Source organism: Nematolebias whitei, chromosome 16, assembly GCF_014905685.2.
Source record: "Nematolebias whitei isolate Nwh7 chromosome 16, NemWhi1, whole genome shotgun sequence".
Lineage (NCBI taxonomy): Eukaryota > Metazoa > Chordata > Actinopteri > Cyprinodontiformes > Rivulidae > Nematolebias > Nematolebias whitei.
Window position 1 is genome coordinate 17,565,299 of NC_056513.1, and position 23,255 is coordinate 17,588,553.

A 23,255-nucleotide genomic window follows, 5' to 3' on the forward strand; every position below is an offset into this window, starting at 1 on the left:
CTTTAAAAAGATATGTGAAAATGTGCCTTAAAGGTTTCTTGACAACCTGGTAAGAACATATTTATTATCAACATATTGACATTAGGCTTTCCCTCAACAGTACAATTTAAAGCCTCAATCTGGTTCACAAATATTTAAATGCATTATAAATATGTTCTACTGTTGAACTATTAACTTTAAAATGCATATATTTGTTGATAGTTTTGTCATCACATGTTTTGTGATGCTGGTGAACAACTGATATTACTTTAACAACTACTCATAATTTCTGGACAAATCAAGATGGACAGGTATTACTTTGAGAAATGGGACATAATTAAGCGATGCGCATGTGCTCTGTAGTCAACTTTCTTACATGTTGATACTGTTTAATACCGTTGCATCTAGGGGAGCACCGATAAATCTGCTCTCCCTCAAAATTTATTCTGAGGGAGATAAATCGATACATCGATAAACCGATAAATCGGCCAGCCAATTTATCAGCCCAAATTTTTTTTATTTTGGGTGATCAGCGATCGGCCGATACTTACATGAGAAACCGATTTTACCATTTTTGTTTGCTTGTTTTAAAACAATTGTCTAAACTTCATTTATATTTCAGAGCACTACCTTATGGCCAGTTAAAACAAGTTTGTATTGTTTCTAGGACATTGTTCAAGGGTATGTTTTACAATAAAATCAGATTGGAAAATTGAAGGTGCATTGTGACCTTATAACACCTGACAGTGTCGCTTATAAAACAAAATCTGTATCGGCCAAAATCGGAATCGGCAGGTCAGGCTTTGTAGAGATCGGCGATCGACCAGAAAACTGCAATCGGTGCACCCCTAGTTGCATCTAACGTTTTTGGTTTAAAGTGAAACTGATTGGACAGCAAAAGCCCCAACATGGCACAGATACACATACAATGAAGGAGTATGAAGGAACCAGATGAGTTGGAGCAGAGCAGAGAAAAGTAAAATCAAAAATATTATTTTTAAGAACATACAGTTTGTAGGGAAACTACTTTTTAACAATTAGTAAGATTTTTGTTTGTTTAGAATAAAACAACTCAATGAAACGTAATGGGATGGGGAAGGAAATTAACATTTATGTGTTGAATCCTGATAAAAAACATTTACCACAAATTGTATTCAATCGGTTGTGCATACTGAGATGATTGCAAAGAGCTTTAGAGCTCATAAGAAGAAAATTATTTCACATTGAAACAAACAAAAAAAAAAAACATTGAAAGAAATGTATGGATTTATATAAAAATGACAAGCATAATGATATGGGACTAAAGTTTAGAAAGTAAAACTAGATGTTCAGAAAATAAAATAAAAAGTAAACAATAATGTGTCTTACATACATATCCAATATGAAACCTAACCACTGATAAAAATAGAGTAACCTAATTTAAACTATAAACCAAAAGTAAAGTATTTTTAAATTTTGCTTCTGTTTGAAAAAGAAAAAAAACCCTGAAAAGTAACAAATTACTGGTACAATAACTTTAGATTACGAGTTTCTGGGCATCTGCTAAACTAAACTTTTATTCTGAAGGAAAGATTTTGTTTTGCTGACTAAACAGAAAGCAGCAGCAGGTCTCTGAATCTCAGGGGATTATTTTAAGAAAATATAATTCAACAGAACTACATGGAAAAACAAAATGAAGGGTGTAAAATGGAGGGATGAAGCGACAATAGTTCTGTGTACCTCCGCCAGGTCAGAAAAGAGGACTTGACTGGCGCTTCGCCTCAAAACGTCCCAGTAACTTCGTGCCACAAACTCTTGACTGTCTCTTTTTAGCACCTGTAGGAGTGGTCAAGCAGGGCATCAGTCAGTTCACGTCCTGCTCACAGTCACTTTTCAAAATCAATTTGTTTATTTTAAACAAATTTTTCATAAATTTCAAAATCAAACTAAACAGTAATAAATATTAATAAGCAGAGCCATGTATAAAAGCATTTAAAAGTGGTCATTTCAGTTTCCACATGGTTCCCTTAACATCACAGGCTGTTTTCTGTTATATCCTGTCAAAACTGCAAAACACTAATAGATATTTTTATTTATGTGGAATATATCTAAATTATACGTTTGGTGCAAACAAACATGAACCGTAACGAGGAAAATGACTAAAAAAGGAAGAACGAGACTACGATAATTCATTTCTGATTTTAAAAAGGGTTTTTCATTTGTAAAAACAAACAAACAAAACATAAAGTGCGGTAAAAGCATGATGGATGCGTATTAAACCTACAATAATAAAATCCCTTTTAGTAGCTATTTTTTTAATATTTGCTCGTAATTATTGAGCAAAATCACATGCATCACCTAACTTATTTCAAATTAAAAGCATTTAATAAGGCTGAAAAATAAACCAGATTTATCATTTAAGTTCTAACACCAACGGACCATAGCGACATAAAAACAACTAAAAGTCTAAATTTCTGACCACCCACCTCGCCTCCCTCTCAGGGGAGAATCCCACAGCAGCATTTTAACATGACCCTGCACAACTCTTAACTTCACGGTGACAATGGAGCTATCCATCACAACACTGACAGGACAAGTAGTGTATGTGTGTGTGTGTGTGTGTGTGTGAAGAAAAAACAACTTGAGACACGAACGCAGTTAAAGACAGGCTCAAAGCGACTACAGTTCCAGGGCTGTACGTCCATTTATTGTAACTTCAGTTGAAATATTTGTTTTTATCAAAGTAATTTTGTACTAAAGTTTCTAAGTTTGTTAATGAAATGTAATTTATTGCTTTTTCCAGCTAATTATGAATGAGGAGATATTTCAACAAATTGTTTATCAACACGTTCAGCTCTTTCAGGACAATCCTTCTATGACTTTTGGTATTGGTGCAACTTTAGCTTTTTGAAACATTTAGCCTTTTTTGACATTTTTTTCCACATAGAAAATGAATTTAGCTCATTTTACATCCTTCACATCTGTTTACAACCTTTTACTGCTCCTTTCACATTTTGTTCTGCTTCAGCTACTTTCAGCTGTTTTGTGCTTGTTTCAGGATCTTTCTGCTAACTAAAACATTTTTGTGCTTCTTCTAACTTCTTTCTGCTAAATTCAGCTTAATATGATCCTTTCAGATTCTTTCTGCAAGTTTCAGCCTTTTCTGCTATTTCAGCTACTATTTAGCTGTTTTTATTCTAGTTTAAGCCTATTTAGCTAATTCCAAATTTTTTGCACTCAAACTTTTTTCAGCATAATTCAGCACAAATGTGCTCTTTTCACTTCCTTCTGGTCATTTAAGCTTCTTTCTGTCTTTTTTTAGCTACTGGTACTTTTCAGCAGATGTTTTGCTAGTTTCTGCATTTTTCAGATAATTTCCACTTTTTTGTGCTAATTTCTGTTTCGTTCAGTCTGATTGGGCAAATATTTTTTCTGCTTTCTTATGCTGATTTAAGCTTGTTCTACTTTTTCAGCTAACTCTTTAGCATATTTTAGCTAATTTCAGATAAATTCAAGTTTTTCATGGTAATTTCTGCTACTTTCAGTCAAATTAAAGTATTTCTGCTAATTTCAGCTTGTTATGCTCCTTTCAGCTTATGTGTGTTAGTTTCAATTATTTCAGCTAGTATTTAGCTGTTTTATGCTAATATTAGCTTTCTCAGCTAATTCCGTATTTTTTGCACTCATTTCAACTTTTGTGTTCTTTCTGCTTTCTCCTGCTGAGTTACGCTTGTTCTACATTTTCGGCTGCATTTCAGCATTTTTTCTTTAGTTAATTTCTGCTGTTTTTCAGCAAGTTATTCTGCAATAAGCAGTCACACTGCATTTTCACAGGAAATGGAATTTCTCTAATTAATTTTGCAATCACAAAGCAGACATGAGTTACTCGTTTGGTTATTGTCCAAAGACAACACGAACATCTCTCTGAGAAGAGTTAGTAAAATATTTATTGAAGAAAGAAAGCTACCTATCTTTAACAAACGTCCACCGCAGGGACATGCATACGCTACAAAACAAACCGCATCCGGTCTAAAATAGAAAGAATCTGATTGTGTTTGAAGCTTCGAAACATCTCAGGTCATTCAAAATCACATCACTCTTAGTAAGAGTTCATCTCTGCTGACCCCTTGAATCTATTACTCTTCTTCTGCTATTCTTCTGTCCATTTAACCAACCGCCTCCACCGTTTCTAGATAAATCAATCATCTGACCAGACAGATGGACACCCTATCTGAAATGTTCCTCTGTCTCTCTCTCTTTACGTATGTCCTTTCATCCTTCTCTTTGTGGAGCCGACAGAGTACATTTTTACTGATAACAGAGGATCAGGTGGACTGTGCAGGGGTGAAGGCTTGTTCAGTGGCCAGGTCAGTGACTGACTCGGGCATTTAACTCTGGCATAGTTTACATGTACACCACTGGAAACTGCTAAAATTTGTAGAACCTAGAAAAGCCATAAATTAGTCCTTTATGATGTCAATCTTTTTTTTTACTGATTGACCAGTTCTAGATCATAACCACACTTATCTAAACAGTTCGGTTGCTCATGAGCTTCAACAAGATCTTTTGAATGCAAAGTGTTTTGCCAGCTCACTTAATGAATAAACATGTTGCATGTGTGAAAATTAAAGACTCAACCAGAGCGTTATCGTAGCTTAGCATGAATTAAAAAAGAGTTAGTGTGTGAATGTTTATGAAGCATTCACACTATGATCCATTTTTCTTCCATACACTTTTCGGCATCTTTATTGTTCCAGAATTTTTGTGATATTTCAACAAATCAGGACAGTCCTGCTATGACTTTTTGTACTGGTGCAACTTTAGCTTTTTGAAATATGTAACCTTTTCAGCCACTTTTTTCTCATAGAAAATTAATTGAGATCGTTTTACAGCCTTCAAATTTTTAGATCTGTTTACAACCTTTTACTGCTCCTTTCATATTTTGTTCTGCTTCAGCTTCTTTCAGCTTCCTTGTGCAAATTTAAACATTTTTTCAGCTACTTTCAGCTGTTTTTTCAGCTGTTTTGTGCTCCATTCAGATTATTTCTGATAACTAAATCATTTTTGTTTCTTCTTCTCACTTCTTTCTGCTAATTTCAGCTTGTTATGCTCCTTTCAGCTTAGCTCTGCAAGTTTGAGCTTTTTCTGCCATTTCAGCTACTATTTAGCTGTTTTATGCTAATTTTAGCCTTTTCTGCTAATTCCACTTTTGTTGCTCTCAATTAAACTTTTTTTCAGCTTAATTCAGCAAAAATGTGCTCTCTCCACCTTCTTCTGGTAATTTAAGCTTCTTTCTGCAATTTTTAGCCACTTTTCAGCTGTTTTTTGCTAATTTCATTCTTTTTTCAGATAATTTCTACTTTTTGTTCTCATTTCTGCTTATTTCAGCCTAATTGAGCAAACATGTTTTTTTTCTGCTTTCTTATGCTGATTTAAGCTTGTCCTGTAAGCTATAAGATAGCTTTTTTTTTTTTTTTTTTTTACATATTTTAGCTAATTTCAGCTGTTTTCAGATACATTCAAGTTTTTCATGATAATTTCCACTACTTTCAGGTTAATTAAATTATTTCAGCAAATTTCAACTTGTTATGCTCCTTTAAGCTTATTTCTGCTAGCTTCGGCTATTTCAGCCACTATTTAGCCCTCATTTTAGCTTTTGTGTTCTTTCTGCTTTCTCCTGCTGATTTACGCTTGTTGTACATTTTCAGCTACATTTCAGCATGTTTTTTTAAAGCTAATTTCAGCTGTTTTTCAGCAAGTTCTTCTGCAATAGGCATTCACATTGCATTTTCTCAGGAAATGCAATTTCTCTAGTAATACATTGCTGCAGCTCACTTTCTGTCCTTTACGTCATGAGTCATGAATCTGCCCCCACATCCAAAGGCCTGGTATGCCACAATGGGCTTGTATTATTCTTGGCAGCTTGTTTTTTACCACACAGCTTGATGCTGAGCTGTGCAGCGCTGCCTAGATGTGATGGGCAACCACATATTTTTTTAATCTAACTGTTGCATACAATGCTATCAAATTGATCCATCAGTTCTGATGTTAACGGATTCTCCTTTTTATTTTAAACTGCAGTTTCCTTTCAACGTTGATGGACCGAGCTGATGTGTTTTCTCAAAAAACCCTGAAGTATTTTACCATGGCTTTTAGTGGCTCAAGTTCCAGATATAGTTGATAAAAACGTAATAAAAAAATAAAAAAAAACCTGTACCGTGAGATGGAAACGAGCCAAAAGTAACACTTTTGAACAAGTTTGGAACCAATTCTATAATGACACAACTTTCCCTTGAAAGGCTTAAAGCTTTACTGACCTGCGTGACATGAAGCATGTTTTTATTCTCAGAACTTCAGATCTGTTATGCCCTTGTCTACATCATAAAGATGTAGATAAGTTAAAGATGAAAAACCTTGTGGGCTTCAAGCTTTTTGACTTGGCAACCCTTTTATATGCAGAAGAAAAGCTGTTACGGACCCTGAATGAAAAGGGAACAACTGAAAGCTGCAAAACTTGTGTCTGAATATTTTATGCATGCAAACAGACTATTGGAATTCATAAACCTTAAAGGTCACGGCATCCTGTTTCTTTGGACTGTGTAAGACTTGATACATTGAACAAGTTGGGTATATTATAATCAATAATTAGTTTTGTTAACCAACTTTAAAGATAAGCCAAAAAGACAATGTCCCGTTAGTAGTTTTAACAATTGTGAAATGTTAGTTTATTATCAGCATCATGATGGATTCCTCCTTGTCTTTGGTACTTTGTTTCATATCCCACCTAAATTGAAATATGTGTAGTAACCATGCTGACAAACACTACCAGTTCTGTTTCACTGTTACCCGCCAAAAAATCGAGACAGGTTTAGAATACATACGCTGTTCATGGGCGCAACCTGATATCCATACAGCTGCATACTCTAACACACAGAGAGAGACATGAGGAAGAGAAAGAAGAGGACAGAGCATGCAGTCAGACAGGAAGAAGAGGGGAGAAGGTAAAACACATGTTAGTGCATGCAAGGAAGGAGGATGTCACTTACTACACACCTGAGATTACATTTTAGAAAACATACTTGCAGTACAACTCCGAGCAAGACATTTTTTATAATGTCGTAAGATTTATGTGTAAAAAAACCAAAACATAAAACCTCAACTCCCCTCGCTCAGAGTAACCATCTGTTTAAAGTGAACAGCAACTGCCTGCGATACAAATACATATTTAAAATTAACCTTTCTTTTGAACCGAAGCACAAACACTTCCTTTCAAATCTAATAGTTTATGTATCAAGATACAGTAGTCCCTCGCTAATTTGCGGTTCAACTTTTGCGGACTCGCTCTTTTGCATTTTTTCAAAGTGCAGTACTGTAAGATTGTACAAAACAACAAAAAATAAAATAATAATAATAAAATGATAATGAAAAAGTGCTGCCATTTTGTAGTTTTATCTCAATCTGTATCGCCAGTCTAAAGGACTACAGTACCCAGAAGGCAACAGTGCACTACCTAGAAGGCAAAGTTGCTTCCTGCTGAAATGGAGGGAAAGTTTTGATCAGATCAGAAAAAGTTCAGTCCTTACAGTATGCATAGTGACTCTGGCACTCAGTGGATATGGATGCAGAGAGCCGATCAGAACCAGACCAGAACCAGAGCTAGGCTGGGTAGGTCTGCTGAACCGGAATTGAGCCAGACTGGAACTGAGCTGCAGAGCTGGTGAGTAAAAAGGCAATACTTCTCACTCAATGTAAAATTGAAAGTTGAGTGAATAAACATGATCAAGTTATCTTGATTAATAAACTCTTGTTAAATAAACTGCTTCTTTAGTTTAGTTGATTTAAATTTATTAGTTGAATGAACTGTTATGGTTTGTTGTTTCAACTCAGAAATCTATGCCATTTCTACTTTGCAGATTTTCCACTTATTGCCCGCAATCCCCACGATAAACAAGGGACTAGTGTATATATAACCGATATTCTTTTCTTTACTTGATTTTAAACATTTGATAATACAACCTCAAATAAACAACAATACATACTGTGTCATTATTTATTTTACAAACTGTTTTTCAGCTACAGGAACTGGGCACCATACACACTGAGCCATCCACAAGTCTTCTGTAAACCAAAGTGTCCTACAGTCAGATGAGTCTGTCTCTGTCCTACAGCTGAAGAAACTAAGTTATGCAGCAAGACCATAAACCATAGTGCACCTGCACATTTACAACAGAATAGCTGATTAAAAAAAATAATAATAATCTGTTTTTTTTTGTGCCTTGGTTCAGTCAAAATCACACCTCATCCCATATGAAATAACTTAAGAAGCTTTAACTAAACAAATGCCAAAACCTCAGTAAACTTAACCTACACATTATGGACATGTGGGGTTTGTGCTTGCTTTACAGGTTAGGTTTATTTCTAAAACTTGTTATAATTTCAGGTATGAGTTTTCTTGTTTCTGGCCCGTCTCTCCCCTGTACCACAGAGCAATGCTTCCCTCAGAACCTCCTTCAATTAATTAACCATTAACCATTCTGTTGTCTGCTCTTCACTGTCCTTTGGGTAATTCCTGACGTTTCGCTCCTGTGAAGGTTACTTTTGCTGCCCTTCATTAAGGTAACAGTCACTTTAGTTTGTTTGTTCCAAAGTCTTTGGCGTTTCTTTGAGTCTGCACATTGAATCCTTCACACCATAATTTGATGATGTAACAGTAAAGATAAAAACATCACAGTGACGTGAGAAATTAATTTCATACAAACAAGAATCACTTCAAGTTGCTGCTGATAAAGGAGGTTCAACTAGCTAAATTACACACAAACATATATATATATATATATATATATATATATATATATATATATATATATATATATATATTGCTTTTCACAAACTACTTTTGCATTTTGACTTAGCTTTAATTAATTAGATACAAATTACATTAATTAAATTTTGTAATGTCACGTAGTTCATCTGAGTGTATATACAGTTTTTACATTTCCTTTAAAAAATTGAATGAAAGTGAACTTCTTATTTTTATCTACTTTTAGTGTTTATCTGTGACAAATAGGTTTAATTTCATTACTGATTTATTGACATCTCTAGCTCTAAATGTGATCCTAATGCATTATTAGGCAGCAGAAACCTGCACGTCAGCTGTTGGCAGTTTACAGATGTGAGTGGTGCAGGTGGTGTTGTAATGCAACGTTTCCAGTTGTCTCTACACTTCAATCATAGAAGTGTAGGGTCTTTGAAAACATCACACATGACAAGCGCACAGTAGGGATAAGTGGCATAGCGGTAACAGAGAAGTTACCACGTGGTCAAAAACAGCTTGTATGAACCTGGGTGCACTAAAACCTGTCATACAAACGACTGAGTTACTTTTATACCTGCTTCACTACAGATGGCAGTCAAAATGAATGATGATTAGTCATTTTCAGCACATTAACATAAAGAGATAAACACAACACTTGTCTTTGAGTAACTGTAAATCAAGTTTTTAACAATTTACACACATGGATGCAGTAAAATGCCACTTTACATGCTTTCCATGTTACTGTTAACCATTCTAAAAATACGTACATATGCATATATGTATCGTTTACCTTACTGGTGCAAGCAGCATTATTAAAATCAACATCGCAGCAGATAAGGATGTTCATGGTTGCACAAGAGGATCAGGAATCGTCACAGGAACAAAATCTGATTTTGATAACTTTCTTACCAACTGCGCTGACTTCTCTGCATCTCCTTTCCTTCCTTTTTTCTCATTTTTCTTACGGAAGATCTCTTGAAGCTGTAATGAAAAAAAAAGATATTATTGACAAAGCAGAGCTTAACCCTGAGCCGTTAGAACCTTAAAGTTCCTACATTTTAAATATATTCTGTGTTTCCTTTATCAATGTACAGCAGAGTCACACATATCACAGAACAGATATGACATAAGTTGCTGCTGCTCTACAATCTGTCTTCAGAGTTATTTCCGTATTTTCCGCCGTAAACGTCACACCGCCCTATAAGTCGCATCAGTCCAAATATGTCTAATAAAGTGGGAAAATCCATAAATATGTCGCTTCGCCGTATACACCGCATCTATTATGCATCACCGCTGACGTGTCGTGTTTGTTACATGTCACCACTGACAACCTGGAAATGTGGGCCGGTGCGCCAAAAATCGGAGAGTGCACGGGTTGACTTTAACAAGAATTTAACAAGATTAATACTTACAAACAATCATTTGTTTGCTCAGAATTATAGCAAAGGTGTGTCTCAGTCGCAGGGCATGTGAATTATGTAAGACACTGTGACTTATAGGGTGAAAAATATGGTAAATGGCTACATTTTAGTGGAACTGCAACTGGAAGTCGTCTTCCAATCGAAGGATTTGATCCCAAGGCCTTGCAGGGTAAAATATATAATACTGGATTCCACTGAATATGTGTGTGTATGTATGTAAATGGTGAATGAAGAACAGTGTCAGGTGCTTTGCAGAACCTGGAAAGGTTTTAAAGGTGCTATACAGTATAAGAGTGGAGCATTTACCGTTTCTATTGCTCAATGTGGAAGATCACAATCACCTGACTGCCTGATTCAAATCCGCACTGGATGGCAGAAGAACATGTGTTGTTTGCTTTAAACTCATTTCTTCACAAATTTAAGCAAAAATAGTCCAATCCTGCATTGTGGTTGGATTCACAAAAAGGTGGGAAAAGTGGAGTAGAATTTTTTGGCACCGTGTACCGAGTAAAAAATGTCCCAGATGGAGGAAAGGAGTGGATCTCGTGATCAACAGAAAGGCCTGGATTCAAGGTTTTTGTCTGTGGCATTCAGTTCCTGTCAGACAAATCTAGTTATTCATTTTCATGCATAAGAAATTCTGTGATCTGTCTCCTATATTGAGGTACAACTTATGTGATACATGCCGATTCTAACCGATACTGAAAAAAGAAAACAGCAGTTTCAGAATGCATTACGTATTTTCACAAGGAAAGAGCTGGGAACACAACAGAAAATTAGCCTGTAGAATTTATTTGACTACCGTAATTTCTGGACTATAAGCCACTACTTTTTTTCCACATGCTTTGAACCCTACGGCTTATACAATGCTGAGGCTAATTAATGGATTTTTTTTTTTTTTTTGACAGGTTAGTGAGCTTCCTGCTGCCAAAACATTTAGCCTCGTCACTCCCGGACATAGCTGCCCAACACACGACTCTCTTGGTGGGTGGGTACTCGTGACTCAATAAAGGAAAAAAAAAAAAATTAAATAAATTAACCCAATGAAATGACTGAACAGATCACAGTGGACCAATTAAACTTCGAATTACCGTAAACCAAACGTGCTCACACTAAATTCTTCAGATCAGTTATTCTGAGCTTCATGCACAGACCCTCATTATGGAAAACACACGAAGAAATGCAGATGATACAGCTTTCAAGTTAAAAACTATCGATGTGGCTGTCAAAGAGAAAAATAGAGCTGCAAGTAAGCTTGGCATTAATGAATCGACAGTGAGACACTGGAGACGGCAGTGTGAAGATAATGATCAGTGACTTTTCCTGGAAGGCTACTGTATTTTTTATTTTTTTTTAACCAGCTGTGTTACAGGCACTGTAAAAAAAAAAACACTTACTGTACGTATTTGTGTTTGTTACTGATACATATTTAATTAAAAGTTTAAAAAATAGTTCTGTGTAAATATCTCATGTTACAACGTGGACACCCACGACTTATAGACAAGCTTGGCCTATATATATGTACAAATTATTGTTTTTTAATGGGCGTGGCTTATATTTAGGTGCGCTTAATAGTCCGGAAATTGCGGTATTATCAAGTTGACAGTAAAACTGTGATTTCCCAAGTTTGTGGTGGTCGATTTTCTTCTTTATCGTCTCAGTCATTGTTGGCTGTTTGCGTTCTGCCATCCGACATACTGTGCATGCGCAAAAACGAGTGCTTCTGATTTTCCCTATATCTAAAATAACTAAATCAAATGCAACAACTTTCCAAAAAGCATTTTGGGAACATATTAGAAGCTGTTTGGTGTAAGTGTCTGTGTGTAATCTGAGAGAATAAAATAATTATTGTTTGAAAAGCAGACAAATCATCATCATGGACAAAAACTTAATGTAGAAATTGTATTCTGGCAAGCTCTCATAACAATTTTAAATGATATCTACTCCTTTCTGCTGCAATGCCATCCCACCCCCACCTGTCTCCACACAGATTCTGGTCCCAACATGCCTGCAGCAGTGTTTTTTGGATGAAAAACACCACAGAACCCGCATAAAAACTAACACATGAACCTTAAGTTGCATTAAAATATGTATATTTATCATTCTAACCACATATCTGGTATAAAAAACGTAGAAAGTATCAGTATGATAGATGTATACACAGTTATCCTCTCAGTATCAGAAACTCACCACTAAGAACTCCCTCTTGTCCACCATCTGGTTGCCATCTGCATCAAACATATTGAAAGCAATCTTAAAGCCAGCATGAGGTTCTGGGGGAACAGATAGCAGAACACATAAGGTGTGAGTGAGCGCATGTGTTTATTGGAGGTCATTTTCAAAGCCATAAATAGCCAGGAAAGAAGTGTCACACAGCCAACACACAACAAAAAATGTGGTTTCATTTCAGTATTTAAAGGTTTTTGGAAAAATATCCAGAAGAATAGATAGAAAACATCATGTAAAAACTGAGCCACTTATAAATGTTGACAGTACAATGCCATAAGTGACAGCTACTCTTTTAAGACCATTCCTATGCCTTGAATGCTTATATATACAGTATATATAAATAAATATTTTTTTATTTTTCAGCTACTACCTTTCTCGGGATTGCCACAGTGAGCAAATTTGCATGAAGACTTGGCAATTGTTTTATTCCGGATGCCCTTCCTGACATGACCACTGAGCTACTGCAGCCCACATGTAGAGAAGAGGGCTGCCATCTAGGGTGCACAAGGGAGAAGATGAGGTGGGTGGGGGTGGGGTTTATAGGCCTTGTTACAGGGCTCAGAGTGGTGCAAATGAGTATGGAGGCAGATGTGGGTGCTTCACCTTTCCCACTCAAATCATTATGACCTCCTGATCACAGGCTCGCCTTCTCTAGTCACTGCATCACCACTCCCCTGTGTTGAAGACATTTACATAGAGTGAAGTTTAAATGTTTCCCTACCGATCAAAATGCTGATACGATACAAAATGTTGCTGCCAGAGTCTTAATTGGAGTTAGAAGGAGAGATTATATCGCTCCAGTTTTAGCTTCCCTCCACTGGCTCCCTGTCAAGTCCAGAATTGAATTCAAAATCTTACTTCTAACCTACAAAGCTCTCAACAACCTAGCTCCATCTTATATTCGAGATCTTATTGTTTCATATTTTCCTAACAGAGCACTTCGCTCTCAGATGGCAGACTATCTTGTGGTCCCTAGAGCTTCCAAAAGCAGAATGGGTGGAAGATCGTTCAGTTATCAGGCTCCTTTCTTGTGGAACCAACTTCCAGTTTCTGTCCATGAGGCTGACACATTGTCCAGTTTTAAGACTGGGCTTAAGACTTTCCTTTTTGATAAATCCTATAGTTAGGGTTGGCTTGTTATGCTGCCTTAAGCTTAGACTACTAGAGGACAAATTGACCTCATTTCCTTAAATGAATTGTTAAAATTGAATAGTTTATTTGATACTATTTCTATCTTAACATGTGATTCTTGACCTGCCATTGTGTATCTGTTCTTCTCAAACCCAGCCGGTCGAAGCAGATGGTCACTTGTCCTGAGCCTGGTTCTGCTAAAGGTTTCTTCCTCATGAGGGAGTTTTTTCTTTCCACTGTCGCCTTCATGTTTGCTCAAGATGAGAGTTCTGTGATGGAGTTAAATTCAAAGCAGTCTGCTCCTCAGATAAATAATGTTAACCTATTATTTGTATATATGAATGTTTCTGTTCAGTGGACTGAGATGATTTCTGTTGTGACTTGGCGCTACATAAATAAACTGAATTGAATTGAATTGAAACTGATGGTTTTCAGCATTCAAACACATCACAACCTGTGTTTTGTTTTGTTTTTTAATTTAGAGTCATTTCTGTTATGTTTGTTTTCTGTCCTTCGCTCGTGTTCAGATACTTCCTCGGGTGCAAGTTAAAGAGAACACGAAGTTAGGTGAAAGACAAAATTAGCCCGAGTTGACTCACTTGTCAGGATGCAGAGCAGGAACAGGTACTCCGTGTAGGAGATGATGCCTAATGATGAGACCAAGTCAGGGAGTTAAAAAGGTCACATTAAAGGCACTCCTGCACAGTGTTTACACATGTTCAAAGCCCATGGGCCTCCCATGCCTCACACACAGCCATACACACTAACACAGATAATCCTCCCTCTTATGAAGATAGCATCTTAAAATGTGTCTTCTCCAGGTTGAGCTGCCAACAACCAGTTGACCCCACACAGTCTCTTTTTCCTTGGGTGTCCAGAGTAAAGACATGCTAGTTTTGTGTGTGTGTGTATGTGTGTGTCTGTGTTTGGATAAGCAAGTGAAAAATGTTTTAGGGGTGATCCTTTCCTTCCTCTGGCACATTTAGAATTGTTGCAGCTCCCAGCTCAGCTCTCTGGTCTTTTTTTTTTGCTTGCTGTCTGATCGTTCAGATAGTTCAGGGTGACTCACTCGAGTGTCACGGGAGACTGCTCTCCCTTTAGTGCGTATGTGTGCATGAGTGTATGAGAAGGGGAACACGACACCAGTTAAATCTAGTGTGAGCCTTGTGTTTTGCTGATTCTTGGCTGTTTTGTGTAGAGGAACTGGTTTGGAACTGAATTCTCTTTCCCCAGTGTAGCCTGAGCTCTGCAAAGACCAGAATACACTCTGAAGCTGCTCAGGTTTCTATATACAACCGGTGTGTTTACGCTCCCATGCTTTCAGAGTTACACTAATGAATGCAAAGGTTGGTGAATTTCATGGAAGCAGCCACTCGAACGTTATATTTTCAATAATCACCTAAACATTGTTTTGGTCGCACAGCTGATACGACAGCTCAAAGCATGAATTTGTCTTTATTTTGAGCAGTAAATGTCAGTCATGTAAGTGTTTAAGTGGTAATATAAGACACACAAACACATACACAAACAATGTGCTGGGTTCAGGTGTGCATTCCTTCATCTGAAAACTAAAGCCATGCTTGAGATTTTACTCTGCTTGTCCTTGATCACACAGACACACACAAACACTGCTTACACAAAGGATGTCCTTGAAGGAAAGCTGGATAATAGTAAAAAGAATAAACACATTTTTGAAGATAAACCTGCATAAATAAAATTTGTTTGAATTCGGTCTGGCTTTGACTGTATTTACACTCCATCTGGTTTTTAATAGCTTTACATCCTCCAGTCAGTTTGTTTATCTCTCATGAAATCCTTAATCCACTATTTATTTTCTTTCTATTTCACAATTCTACAAGGAAAGAGAGTCCACCTGGACACTGTGCCTATAAATAAAATCAAACCCACACATTGGTTATAAGTTTAACATAGTCCTTTTGTATAATTATATGAAAGGAGGTGAATCACACATAGTATGCTATATTTAGCATCCCTCGGTGTGTATGCGTGTATTTCTGTGTAATTATCACTACAGGGACTCAATTCCTGACTGTGTGATTTCTCTTACACTCCAAAAGCAAATGCTTAAATAGGGTAAGCTCGTTTATTTATTTTTTTTTCTGAGAAGAGGGGAGGGTAGTGAAGGGGGTTGATTTTGTTTGCAGCAGGTTGGCTGCAAGGAGGGACAGCACGACACCAACCTGGATTAGAGACACCTACAGGGACACACGTGCACTATATAATCCCAAATTGAAAGCAAGGCCATCTAGATGAGCACAAGCAGCCTGGAAAAGCTGTAAAAATCCTAAACCTTTCTCAGACATTTTGTCTTCATAGTCACAGTGAAATTAAACTTTAGATAAGCAGCAATAAAAGTACATATGTATCAAATATAACTATAAAACTGAACGTGCCAAATCCTTGTCAGTGCACGTTTGTTAATCTTGATTATGACTGTATGTTTTATTTATTTACTTACTATGTCACGCCACAAAAAAATTTGTTAGATTTTTTTTTTCTGCACCCAGCACTTGTGCACATGTAAATTATTGTGCTACCACAACATCAAGTCAGCTGCAAAATCATGTATTGTATTGTGACATAGTTTTTTCCAAAACCACACCATGACCTTTTCCTACTGTAACCAAAAATGGACAAACTACACCTGAAAGAAAATAAATACTTGAAAAGTTTAAAGTAAAACTTGAGTTTCCTCTTCTAGTCTTTCTCCCTTACCCTCCTCCTCTTCAGTTATTTAATAGGATCTAATTAGTTTATAGTTAAAACATTTCATAATGATGTTTGTTTAATTTACTACTGGAATGAAACTGACATATACAAAGTACACTGAACAAAAATATAATCACAAAACTTTTATTTTGCTCCCATTTTTCCTGAGTTGAACTCAAAGATCTAAGATTTTTTTTCAATGTACACAACAGACATTTTTCTCTCAAATATTGTTCACAAATGTGTGTAAATCTGTGTTAGTGAGCACTTCTTCTTTGCCACGATGATCCATCCACCTCACATGTGTGGCATATCAAGATGCTGATTAGACATGATTATTGCACGGGTGAGCCTTAGGATGACCACAATAAAAGGCCACTGTAAAATGTGGAGGGGGGGGGGGGGTCAGAAAACCAATCAGTATCTGGTGTGACCACACAGTGCAACACATCTTCACATAGAGTTGGAGTTGATCAGGGTGTGATTGTGGTTTGTGGAATGTTGGTCCACTCCTCTTCAATGATTGCGTGAAGTTGCTGCATGTTGTCAGGAACTGGAATGCACTTCAAGGTCAAGGTCAAGGTGTCTTTATTGTCATTCACATCACATGTGGTACATGTAGTGGAGCAAAACTATGTACACAGGGTCCCAGTTACATCCAACAAATATAAAAATTGTAAAGAAAAACAGTAGTAAGATCTAAGATGTGAACTAAAAAATACACTAAACTATGAATATACTAAGCACAAATAGTACAAAACAATGCACCAAACAACAGCAGCACGAACATGAGTCTGTGTGAGCAGATGAGGACGAATGAACGAATACGCCGATCCAGAACATCCCAAACATGCTGAATGGGTGACATGTCCAGTGAGTATGCTGGCCATGCAAGAACTGGGATGTTTTCAGCTTCCAGGATATTGTGTACAGATCCTTGCAACATGGGGCCGTGCATTATCATGCTGCAACATGAGGTGATGGTCATGGATGAACGGAACAACAATGGGCCTCTGGATCTTGTCACGGTATCTCTGTGCTTTTAAAATGCCATCAATAAAATGCACCAGCATTTGTGGTCCATAGCATACGTCTGCCCATACCATAACTCCACTGCCACCGTGGGCCACTCAATTCACAACGCTGACATCAGCAAACTGCTCATCCACACGATGCCACACATGCAGTCTGCCATCTGCCCTGTACAGCGAAAACTGGCATTCATCTGTGAAAAGAACACCTCTCCAACGTGCCATACTCCATCAAAAATGAGCATTTGCCCACTCAAGTCAGTTACAACGACAAACTGCAGTCAAGTGGAGACCCCACTGAGGATGACAAGCATGCAGATGAGCTTCCCAAGATGGTCTCTGACAGTTTGTGCAGAAATTCTTTGGTTATGCAAACCAATAGTTGCAGCTGTCTGGGTGGCTTGCCTCAGACAATCTTGGGAGGTGAGGAAGCTGCATGTGGAAGTCCTGGGCTGATGTGGTTCCATGTGGTCTGTGGTTGTGAGGCTGATTGGATGTACTGCCAACAAATGCCTTTAGAGATGGCTTATGGTAGAGAAATGAACATTCAATTCAAGGGCAACAGATCTGGTGGACATTCCTGCAGTCAGCATGTCAATTTTATGCTCCATCAAAACTTGCATTGTGCTGTGATAAAACTACACATTTTACAGTGGTCTTTTATTGCGGTCAGCCTAAGATACACCCGTGCAATAATCATGCTGTCTAATGAGCATCTTGATATGCCACACCTGGGAGGGGATGGGTTATCTCTGCAAAGAAGTGCTCACTAACACAGATTTACACAAATTTGTGAACAATATTTGAGCGAAAAAGGCCTGTTGCGTCCACAGGAAAAGTCTTCCATCTTTGAGTTCAGCTGATGAAAAATGAGAGCAAAACAAAAGTTTTGCGTTTATATTTTTGTTCCATGTATGTGAAATGTTACATATAGCCAAAGACTCTTTAATATGATCATTTAGAGCTAAAGTGATATACAGGTCCTTCTCAAAAAATTAGCATATTGTGATAAAGGTCATTATTTTCCATAATGTAATGATAAAAATTAAACTTTCATATATTTCAGATTTATTGCACACCAACTGAAATATTTCAGGTCATTAATTGTTTTAATACTGATGATTATGGCATACAGCTCATGAAAACCCAAAATGCCTGTCCCAAAAAATTAGCATATCATGAAAAGGTTCTCTAAACAAGCTATTAACCTAACCATCTGAATCAACGACGTAACTCTAAACACCTGCAAAAGATTCCTGAGGCTTTTAAAAACTCCCAGCCTTGTTCATTACTCAAAACCGCAATCATGGGTAAGACTGCCGACCTGACTGCTGTCCAGAAGGCCATCATTGACACCCTCAAGCAAGAGGGTAAGACACAGAAAGAAATTGTTGAACGAATAGGCTGTTCCCAGAGTGCTGTGTCAAGGCACCTCAGTGGGAAGTGTGTGGGAAGGGAAAAGGGTGGCAGGAAACGCTGCACAACGAGAAGAGGTGACCGGACCCTGAGGAGGATTGTGGAGAAGGGCCGATTCCAGACCTTGGGGGACCTGCGGAAACAGTGGACTGAGTCTGGAGTAGAAACATCCAGAGCCACCGTGCACAGGTGTGTGCAGGAAATGGGCTACAGGTGCTGCATTCCCCAAGTCAAGCCACTCTTGAACAAGAGACTGCGTCAGAAGCATCTCGCCTGGGACTGCTGCTGAGTGGTCCAAAGTTATGTTCTCTGATTACAGTAAATTTTGCATTTCCTTTGGAAATCAAGGTCCCAGAGTCTGGAGGAAGAGAGGAGACACAGAATTCACATTGCTTGAGGTCCAGTGTCAAGTTTCCACAGTCACTGGGGTGTCATGTCATCTGCTGGTGTTGGTCCACTGTGTTTTATCAAGGGCAGGGTCAATGCAGCTAGCTATCAGGAGATTTTGGAGCACTTCATGCTTCCATCTGCTGAAAAGCTTTATGGAGATGAAGATTTCATTTTTCAGCACGACCTGGCACCTGCTCACAGTGCCAAAACCACTGGTAAATGGTTTACTCACCATGGTATTACTGTGCTCAGTTGGCCTGCCAACTCTCCTGACCTGAACCCCATAGAGAACCTGTGGGATATTGTGAAGAGAAAGTTGAGAGATGCAAGACCCGACACTCTGGGTGAGCTTAAGGCCGCTATCGAAGCATCCTGGGCCTCCATAACACCTCAGCAGTGCCACAGGCTGATTGCCTCCATGCCACGCCGCATTGAAGCAGTCATTCATGCAAAAGGATTCCCGACCAAGTATTGAGTGCATAACTGAACATGATTATTTGAAGGTTGGCGTTTTTTGTATTAAAAACACTTGTCTTTCATTGGTGGGATGAAATATGCTAATTTTTTGGGACAGGCATTTTGGGTTTTCATGAGCTGTATGCCATAATCATCAGTATTAAAACAATTAAAGACCTGAAATATTTCAGTTGGTGTGCAATGAATCTGAAATATATGAAAGTTTCATTTTTATCATTACATTATGGAAAATAATGATCTTTATCACAATATGCTATTTTTTTGAGAAGGACCTGTATATCTCCTGCTGACTGTAGAGACAGAGAACAGAGCTCCTATGGCTTGTATCTAATTATATAAACAAACAAGTCTGGATAGTGATTAAAACTGGAGAACTTATCATTGCTCTGATAACATACTGAAAAAAATGCCTTTAAGAAATCAAAAAAAATCTTCAGAAGATTCATCTGTGTTGCATTTAACTACCGGTACTCAGTCTTGTGAGGTATAATAGTTTTGTGTGGAAGAACTGTTCAGTTCGGTAGGAGTTAAAACCTGCACATTCAGTTCAAAAGAATAATGTTAAATTTAAAGCCTAGAGAATGTATGTTGTTCTTCAGCTGCAAAAGCCCACAATCACAGAGAAACAAAGAAATGTGTTCAATTGTTGAGTGCACGTGTACTGACCTCGGTCTCTCAAGTTGCGAAAAAGTTTGGAGGATCCTCTCCATACTGGGGGGGTATCTGATAGTATCTTCTCTAACTCCTGGTGTATCCGCAAAAACATACAAATAAAACTATGGTGAAATGTGAAGAAAAAAAAAACACAGCTCAATTTGTTTTAATTAAATAGACAGAGATGAACAAGAAAGAGTAGCATTCTACTGAAAATAGAAAAACCCTTACTACAGCTCACTTTAGTTGTCAGGTTATATATTCTGGTATTTAATGCATTGCTACAAAGAATACTGAATTCTGTCCATTCAAGAGAGAAAAATCTGTAAAAACTATTTCAGATTCAGGCACGTTTACAAAATAAATGTGGTCCTTTAGGTTTAGTGTATGAAGTTATTTCCAAATGTCTGCATTTGAAGAGCTTGTGGTGCTAGTTTTTAAGATTTAGAATTTTCTGGTATGTTAAATGTTAATGGAAAAACTGGTGGTAAGTACCTAAATGCAAGAAAGAAAAAGTCTGCGTTAAAAAAGCATGTGAGGTTTGATAGAAACATGAATGAAAAACATGCAAGTTGGCAAAATTTTAAAATATGAATACAAAAAATGACAAGAAAACTTTGTTAGATATGACTAATGGAATCCAATTGACTGAAACAAAAAGATATAAATCATATGTTTCCTATTCAAATGATGGTAAAATATATTAAAAATTCATTACAAGAAAGAGCGATGTAAATACTTTAAGTGACTCTACAGTCAGCTGCATACCGAATGCGGCAAATGCAGCAATGCCAAACCTCTTTTACAACTGATTTTATTAAATAAATGCATGTCAACACCATATTAACAGCATCTGTGAAGCACAACTTTCTTGTTCTGTCAAACAAAACTAAGGAGAATATAACAGATCAAACCTCACTTATTTTGCAACTTGTTCATCTGAGAATTGCTCTAATAATAATAATAATTTAAGATCAATGCAGAAGAAAAGTCTAAACTCTGCAGTGAACAACAAGCAGATGCATCATGCAGCAGATGTCTGACTGCAACACGGAGGAGCAGGAGAAAGAAGGATTTAAAGTGAGTCTCCCACCTGTTTGGTCAGGGACCTCCAGGGCCTCTTGTCTGCCAGGGAACCAGACAAAGGAGAAATGAAGAGAAAGAGGAGAAGAGAGTTTGGGTGGGCTTGGTCAGATAACATCTGTATGATCTAGAAATAGGTCTTAATGTGCCGGGTACAGTCACAACACACACACACACTCGCTGTGTATACACTCATCATCGCAGGCCCATTTGTATCGTCTAAGTGCTCCACGCATGCCTTTGTAGTACGCAGAATGTTCTCGTAAAAGCACATAGTACTTTTGTTCTGTTTTATACAACAAAGTTCATCTAATTCAACTTCAAAGGGGGCGTTGGAGGATGTCGGCTGCCGAGAGGGTATGAGCGGCTGTATCATATGACAGCAAGCCAAGAGTAGATGTAAACACACATACAGGTGCACGCTGCTCAATCATATGCTCACTAAAAACTAGCTTTTTTTTCTTGTTTCTGAAGGAGATGGACATTTCAGAATTGTGGTTAAAGTTTACGGTCCAGCTTAGATATTTACCGGGTAAGAGAGAGGATACATGAGAGGAATGTGTGTCTGACTAACATTAACCTCAGACTAAACAATGGCTGTAAAGCCATCTGCTTTGAGGCTTGCTGGCCGGGCCTAATCTGTTCCGACTGGCAAGAAGGCTGACAGAAACTGCAAAGATGTGCTTAAACACGGGATTTTTGAGTTCTTTAAGACATACCAAAAAATATACATATATTCTGAATAGAGACGCTAATATTTGTACAGCATAACAAAATCAAATCAGAACACGTCAAACTAATCTAAGAATCTAAACAATAAACTAAATAGAATAGAATATAGTTCAAACTCGTAATTAAACTCGATTTGGTTTTTATGATTAACCTCCGAACAATAATCAGGGGAGCTGAGACTTTTAAGATGTTGAAAGAGTGAAATGAAGACTGCGGTGTCAGTTTAAGGATGAGGGGAAAACCATTAATAAACCAATTCAAATACAGTAGTCCCTCGTTTATCGCGGGGGATCCGTACCCTGAAGCGCCGCGATAAGTGAAAAACCACAAAGTAGGAATACAAGTAGGCCAAGTTCAAGTTCAGTTCTAGTTCAGTAAACTTTGTCGTGACATGTGTCAGGCTGTAATCACACTCATCACCTGTTACTCCCAATCTCCCTCCTTAATAAACAATTTAAATTTAAATACTGTAACATTTTAAATAAACAGTCCACGCAGCATGAATTGTTTATTTAAAATGTTACAGTATTTAAATTTAAATTGTAGAGAAGAGAAGTGCAGCAGGACATCAGAGGGATGTCACACAGCTTCAGCTCTGCAGCACGCAGCAGAAATGTACTTCTTGATCGATTACACTTCAACAACTGAACATAGAAGTTCTAAAATAATTAAAAATAACTTTTAACACTTTTAGATTTCGTGATTATGATGATTTTTACGATGTGACATACTTTGAATTTTAAGCTGGAAGACAAAAGTCGATCGGTGCATCTGGAAAACAAAGGGTTAACCCTTCACAAATATGCAGCAAGAGAAATGTGTGTGTGGCAGAGAAGGGACTCAGCTGATCAGCGGCAGGAGGGAGCTTTCCCTTCCACTTGTGGGCTTCACACATGGTGCAAAATCATTTAAAATTTAATTTAAATAAACAACCCATGGCTCATCCATCTGTCAGCCAATTGTGACATGTCCAATCTTACTTTGAAAATCCGCGATATAACAAACAAACCGCGAAGTAGCGAGGGACTACTGTGTGTATAATGACATATATTTATATACATATATTTATAAAGGCGTTTTAAACCCTTCCCACACTCTTGCAATATTCTAAACAATGTTTCTAAACTCTAAGCGCTCTCAAAGAGCACAGAATGTCGTTGGTTACGTACTGTAACCCCAGATTCTATG

The 23,255-nt window shown here is 37.5% G+C and overlaps 2 protein-coding genes across 4 annotated transcripts in view; both read right to left on the bottom strand.

Moving 5' to 3' along the window:
- tmod1 (tropomodulin 1) overlaps nt 1-23,255 on the bottom strand; it is a 307,955-nt gene that overhangs the window by 24,665 nt on the left and 260,035 nt on the right. The gene's annotated exons all lie outside the window — the stretch shown is intronic.
- Nucleotides 1-23,255, bottom strand: part of micu3a (mitochondrial calcium uptake family, member 3a) — a 40,487-nt gene that overhangs the window by 11,840 nt on the left and 5,392 nt on the right. For 2 of the 3 annotated variants that reach the window (XM_037689739.1, XM_037689738.1), the window contains exons 3-9: nt 21,346-21,377; nt 20,265-20,343; nt 14,154-14,201; nt 12,385-12,467; nt 9,683-9,754; nt 6,840-6,881; nt 1,699-1,794 (exon numbers count right to left, since the gene is read on the bottom strand). In XM_037689739.1, coding sequence (XP_037545667.1) covers nt 1,699-1,794; nt 6,840-6,881; nt 9,683-9,754; nt 12,385-12,467; nt 14,154-14,201; nt 20,265-20,343; nt 21,346-21,377 — 452 coding nt within the window. The remainder of the gene's footprint in view (nt 1-1,698; nt 1,795-6,839; nt 6,882-9,682; nt 9,755-12,384; nt 12,468-14,153; nt 14,202-20,264; nt 20,344-21,345; nt 21,378-23,255) is intronic. The other variant, XM_037689740.1, reaches the window with a different exon arrangement.